Below are 7,019 nucleotides of genomic sequence, written 5' to 3'. Positions count from 1 at the left end.
AATTGAAGAGATCTATTTCAACATGTTTTACTTCATGCAGTTTTAAATTTAGAGGATGGGTGTTTCAATGCATGTGTCTTACCTGAAAGCACACTGGTATGGATGCAGGATGTTCAGCACTACTAAGCGCTTTGTGGTTAGGTTACAGTAATCACGTGTTTCACCTCCACCTTACCACAAATGGAGAACGTGTGTCCACACGCTGTGCAGCACATTCATCGGGCACCATGCAACTCTTCAAATAACCAATCCACTGGCTACAGCCTACCCCGCACTCAGCATGGAGACTCCAATTGCATCTTGGGCACGAGGAACACATCCCACCAGCTCTGACCTCCCTCCGCGTGAGCCGGTCCTAAACCAATCCACTTTGTAGCAGCCTGAATTGCTGGCTAAGCTCTAAACAATCTATGCACCACATTCATGACCCCCGTCTTCACTCTCCACACTCCCCTGGGAAATGTTCGACCAACCGCAAATGAGCCTGCATCCTAACACCAAGAAGATAACCAAATGGGAGAAAGCCATATCTTGAACAATTTCCGATGAAAGCAACCCTCCTCAAATTTAAAATACATATTTTTTATTTTCCCTAATGATCTACTACTCCCCTTTTTTCTGTGATTCCGCAAACTCCTGCCTGCAGGCTCTGAGGCCACTTGTGGAATACAGCAGATTACAAACATGTAAATAAATAATTAAAACATGCAAAATAATACATGGGTCTGTGGGGGGAGGGCTATATAGGGGTTCTCATGCACTTAAACATAACATCATAGAACAAACTAAGGGCTGATGTGTATTAGTCAATAAGGTAATCTAGTTCATTTTATTAAATGTTGCACACTTAAACTGACAAGCAAAATAGTGCACCACAAGTAGTGTCGTTCTTGGCACATTGAGGAGATGGATTGATGGCTCTTAGTTGGTTGATGGGAGAACGCTCTTTTTTTTCTGTTTTGTTGTTTGGGGTTTTTGGGGTTGAAAAGTGGGACTGCTCTCACTTGGGTTTTGGCCATCATCTTAATCTTCATATGAAAATCTTTGTTTTTTAATCATTTCAACTTGATCATTTTGCTGCCATCTCTCAAAACGTTAGTTATACCCCGTCGGATGTCCTTGGCCCTCACGCCATAAACAATTGGGTTCAGAGTGGGTGGAATCAGGAGATGAAGGACATTGAGTAAAATGGTGATATCAGGTCGGACGACCTTCTCCATCTTGATAGTGAAAATCCAAACTAAGAGTATAGTGTAAAAAAATGAAATCAAAATTAAGTGAGGTGTGCACGTGCTGAAGGCCTTTGCTGCTACACCTTCGACTTGGATTTTTACGACGCGCAGAATCATGCAATAGGACATGCAAATGAAAATGAGGTCACTTCCTAAAAGGCCAAACCCAATGACCAGCTGATAGATTTTGTTGATCCTGCTGTCACTGCACGCAAGGGAGGTCACGGCAACATTGGTGCAGACACAGTGTTCCACAACATTTCTGGAGCAATACTGAAGTTTGGCAGCTAGAATTGGATAAGGTAAACATAACAGTCCATTCCTGAGTAGTAGGAATCCAAGGGTTTTTGCAACAAACCTACTGGTGACGATGGAAGGGTACCGCAGCGGGTTGCAGATGGCAACGTAGCGGTCATAGGCCATGAAGAGGAACGCAGAAGACTGCATTGACAGCAGAGTGTTCATTAAGTACATCTGCAGGAAGCACAATGGCAAGGTGATGCTGGTCAGATTGAAGCAGAGGATGGCCAAGATCTTTGGCATGGTGGTGATACAGAGAAAGACATCTAAGAACGCAAGGATGCCAAGGTAGTAAAACATGGGTTTGTGGAGGTGTTGCTCTCTTTGTATGACAGCCAGGATTGTGATATTAGCAAACATAGCTACAAGGAAAAGGAGAGCTACTGGAATGGAAATCCAGTACTGCCAGCTCTGCATGCTTGGAAAGCAGATCAATAGAAAGTGTGGAATCCGATTGGATGAGGTGGAATTGAGAGGAAGCATATTTACAGTAGTATCATTTCAGCATCTGCAGAGAATGAGAAAAAGAGCACTTGAACAGATTCCTTGTACATATTCGTTATTTCAATAAATGCAATTTTTATTGATAACTGTATTAAAATGAATGACTGCTCTATGTATGTGGAATAAACACTGCCCAAAAGTAACAGAATATTTGGGGATCACTCATGTTAGGGATTGCAAACATTCTCAAGTCACACGGGGAGCAGCAGAACTTACAACAGCCCTCAACCTCTGCATGCATCCATGAACATCCTCTGATAAAGCAGAGATGTCTCCCTATCAGATACCTGCATCACACATGTGGTGGGTTGAGGATGATTCACCTCTACTTACCCCTTATTTTGCACTTGCGAGCACATACATAAGAACCTGAAAGAAACAAAACAGAGGGGGGGGGTACGAACATCCCAACCGACTCACCACAAATACTATTTTGTCTAATTCTATCACAAAGCTCTGCAACGTTAATAGAACAAAATACATTTCTATAAATCATGTCACTCTGCTCTACCACAACTGAATAGCCATGCTAGTTTTACAACCGTAAGAGGAATTTAGCCCACTCTACTATGAAGTTGCTGCTCCAGGTTTTTTCATTCTACTCACCCAAAAGGTTTTGTCAATGGAGGGATGTGGCTGTCTTTGCTTGATTGCCAGGGAGTGACTCAAGCAGGCTGCATTAGGCATTCATTGTGGGGTTTAAAACCCTAAACCCCCATACCAAGCACTAGCAACCTGCACCCACTATCCCTTCCCCTCTACAACTTGTCCTCCTCTTCTTACTTTCCTGCACCCAACCTCATCCATAACTCTCCATTTTACATTTCCCCTTTTCCCCCTCATCCTCACCCACCAGGCCACATCCCCTCCCACCTTGATCCCACCCTTGAACCACTAACCTTCCAATTCCCTCACCTCTCACTTGTTTGCATCTGCTCTTCTCGTTTCTAGGAAATACATTAAATAGAGCCACAATACCATCTTGTGCCCCATTGTACCCTGTGTGAGGACTCTCACATAACTGGCAATGAGCAACAACCCGATTGGCTGCAGGTTCAACAGACTGTAGTTGAGGTACTGGCTGTGCCCCCAGGGTGGCTCTACAAAGCACTCTATTAAAATCCAGTATGATGGACTTTGACCAAATCTAGTTCCATAAATGTAGGAGAATGTGACACAAATGCTGACATTCCGGGGACATTTCTTGCCTGATCTGAAAGTTATCAGGTTGGTAAAGGAACCAACCCTGTATGAAATAATTGGATGATATATATGGAGTTCTGTGGTCTTAGTTTGTTTGCTGTCTCCACTCGGGATATGCCATATAAGATTGGTGGGAAAGGGAACCTGTGGTTATGACTGGGAATATGTAGAACCAACAGATGTCCACACACTTGTGGAATTCTCCTGCCCCCTGCACCCCCTTTCAATTGTAAATACAATCAATACTCAATAGACTTATATAGTAGCTTATTCAAAAATATGTGTAAATAAATACTTTGGAAACCGATTATATCCAAAAATAATCAATTTAATTTTGCTTTGAATCACATGCTACTAGTTTACATTTCAATATATCCAGTTGTTTAATTTCTGTATTAGTATAATTTCAAAATTTCACACAGTGTGTAGATTTTCACTTTCACAGTAAGTTGAATCACACTTAAGTTTAACACAATATTACTCGTGGGTAAAAAATATACTTATCACACTTACCTCACATCTGTAGAAAGATGCATACAACCCATGGAAAATGTTATCGTATAGTACTCGACGCGTTACGGGGCTTGATTGTATCCCCTTCTTCAAGAGTTGTTTACCCTCTTTTATCCTTTTTTCTCATTCACCTACAATATATAATATAGAAATCAGATATTGTTCTTAGTGTTAACTAATTTCTGTCATGTTATCTTGAATCAATATTTCTTTAATAATCACCTGGATGTCCAATGCTTTTTCTCCTTTCTGGATGTCCACCAAGGTACATGCTGCCACTTGCTCTGAGATCTGACCTTACCTATTTTAGAAGTTTCCCTCCTAACATTATGATTTACCCTGAAGTCTTCAGTAGAAGCTCCAACAGTCTTAAGGTTTTTAGCCTTAGACCTATTTTTTCTGGTTTTCCACCAACTTTGAGAATTACCAGTTTTTACAGGTCTAGAGAGGGGTCCAATGTGTCTATCCACCTCTTCTTCGGAAGCAGGGGGGGTCAAAGACTTTACAATTGGATGGGCAATGATGGAGCTTGCTTGGGGCTCCCATTTCCCTACTATATTAGCCTCAGATTTGCCTGGGTTAGAGGTCAATTTACTAACACCAGGGCTTGCAGTGGGGTTCTCTGTAGAGGTCCCCACAGGCTCACAGTAGTCTCTTAAGGTTGCGTCTCTAGCCAATTTGGTTTGGTTCTGTTTTCTCTCACTGGGAGGCCTGGGGTACTGGATACTACTCCTAGAGCTTTTAGATCATTCCCCAACAGGACTCTCCCAAGCACCTCATTCTGGACACTGACAGGTATCCTCACTGTCATATTATTACACTGAATGAGAGCTGGCAGAATTGGAACCAACTGGACAGAGCCTACAGAAAATTTAGTGGGTCTTTTGGGTGCCTTAGCAAAATCCTCAGGCTTGAAAAATCTTTCCTCCACTACTGTTCTGCTGGCCCCTGATTCTCTCCTGGCAGGAGTATCCTGGCCATTGACATGAACAGTGTCCATATAATATTCCCTAGAGTTTTCTGGAATGGAGTTGTACACATCCATATTCTGTTTCTCACCCAGACCCATGGACTCTAAGCATACAGTTGCCTGAAGACTCAAGGGTGCTTCAGCAAATAGTTCAAAGTGGGCACTAGCCATTTGTACTTCTTCCTCTGGGGAGAAGGCTAAGGAGGCTGTGCTGATCCCTGCAGGTTTACCCTTGCACCTGGGATCTCCTTTGACATGGTCAATTGACCCACAAACATAGCATTTACCAAATGCTCTCTGGAATGGGGGCTTCTGCTGACTTCCCTCTGGTTGAGCACCAGAGGATTCACTGCCCTATTTGGTTTCCCATGTGGCTTGCCCTGGTTATGTTTGTGGCCCTCTTTTGGATTGGAGGTATTAGAATTATCCTTGTTTTCTTTCTTTGGCTGTTTTCCCTCATCCCTCTTATGAGTTGCCCCAGAATCCTTGTGAGTAGCCCTGTTTGGACCCACAAGCCAGCAGCCTTAGCTAACTTCTTTTGATCTATCTCCTTGGAATCAGCCTAGTGCTGTCTGAGCTGAGGAGAGCAGGCATCATAAATTGACTCCAACATAACAATACTTCTCATACCTTCATAAGTGTTCACTCTGTAACCCTTAACCCAACCATCTACATTTTTCAAACATTCACATACCCAGGTAGCCCAAGGAGTACAATCATGCCTTTTGAGGGTCCTAAACCTCTTAAGGTGCTGCAAAGGGGTCTTCCCAAATCTAGCAATTAAAGCCAGCTTCACACACTCATAATCCATCCTATCCACCTCCCCCAACTCCATCACAACATCAGATGCAACAGTGGGTAGCCTAGAGAAAGCCAGAGAAGCAACTGATTCCCTGTAAGACCTTGAATCCCATGGTTATATTCAAACATTGCCAACCAATCCAAAATATCAAGCTTAACCTCATACATTCCCACAATGTCTTTAGGCATACAGGGTCTGTTATGACTGGAAGACCTAGAAGAGTCTGGGAGAGAAGCATTTTCAAGAGATAACCCTTTCATTTCTAGTTCATGATCCAACTCCATTTCTCTGAGCTTAAGTTCTTGGTGTTATTGTTGAGCATTTAAACGTTTGAATTCCAATTCAAGCCTCATCTTTTCTAGAGCAATTAATTCAGGACTGAGTGTAGGACCTGATGGGGTCCCAGTGGACAAAGGCTGAGGTTGCAGAGCAGACAAGGGAGCAGTGAAGCCTACATTAGGAAACACATTTACTTCCTCTAAATCATCAATAATAGACACATTATCATCCTCATTATTTTCCACATTTGCTGGAGAGTCGGGCATTTAAGACCCACTCCCCAGACTTTGGTTCTTTAACACCTTTTCAATCAATTCAGACTTTTTGACTTTTGACAGAGAGGTTCCTTTCTTTACACATATTTTTTAAATAATCCACAGTGTAAATAAGGAGGGTCTCATGACTGTAGCTTTCCATATCAGACATGATTAATATTGCTTTTTAGTGATGTTAGCCTTGTGATTAGTTGATCCAAGGTAATAGCAGCACTCTAAGTGTGATCACTATACTCGATACTCACCGCTGTACACCAGTGTTAGGCAGAATTTTATGCAGTACCCTTTGGGAACACCACACACAATTAAGACTACAAGTGACAGTTCATGTTCACCTTTGGTACAATCCTGTACTACACAGTAAAAGGGGTAGCGATGGCTGAGCAGCCAGACTTATCTCAAGAGCAAGTGAGCAGTATCAACAGTTACACAAAGGACAGCAATTACTATGATTCAAAGCAGTTTAAAAATCACACTCTTAAAACACCACAACCCTTCCAATCGGTTCCAGACAAGTTGAGCTCATAAATGAAGTGGGAGCAAAATGGCACTCCAGAAATGTAAAAGGGAGGGAAAGACAAAGTTAGGCAGAAATTGAACAGCACCAACAGGTAAGTAAGCAGGGCAATCTAGAAAGAGGAACTAGAGTGATGGAATCAAATCAGAAAAGCTTAGGGCCAAAATCAATAGGACAAAAGTCTTTTACTCAAGATCATACAGCTCATTGTAGTTCGCGGTTAAGTATTTGCCAAGAGTTCCGGATGAAGTTGGTCAGCAGAAAAGTTAGTTTAAAGAGTAGAGCTGGACAAGCCCTCGGATTGGAGAAAGATTTCACACACTTTCACCGCGGCTGAACGAAACGAACAACCAGATTTGCACAGTACCTTTAAATGGAGAAGAAACTGCAGCTGAGGCAGACGTTCCTGGCAGTTCCTGCAGGT

The 7,019-nt window shown here is 42.5% G+C and overlaps 1 protein-coding gene across 1 annotated transcript; it reads right to left on the bottom strand.

Annotated features, from left to right (window-relative positions):
* Nucleotides 1-1,055: 1,055 nt before the first annotated feature.
* Nucleotides 1,056-2,015, bottom strand: LOC138528179 (olfactory receptor 56A4-like). Its single transcript, XM_069639632.1, has one exon. It carries the CDS (start codon nucleotides 2,013-2,015, stop codon nucleotides 1,056-1,058), a length of 960 nt encoding a protein of 319 aa, XP_069495733.1.
* Nucleotides 2,016-7,019: the final 5,004 nt, after the last annotated feature.

This window comes from Ambystoma mexicanum, chromosome 7q (assembly GCF_040938575.1).
Source record: "Ambystoma mexicanum isolate Mex_15411 chromosome 7q, UKY_AmexF1_1, whole genome shotgun sequence".
Taxonomy (NCBI): Eukaryota; Metazoa; Chordata; class Amphibia; order Caudata; family Ambystomatidae; genus Ambystoma; species Ambystoma mexicanum.
Note: the sequence above shows the minus strand (reverse complement) of the source record. Positions and strands in the feature narration are given on the sequence as shown.

Coding starts and splice junctions, on each gene's coding strand:
- LOC138528179 (XM_069639632.1), bottom strand. CDS start 2,015: ATGCTTCCTCTCAATTCCACCTCATCCAATCGGATTCCACACTTTCTA.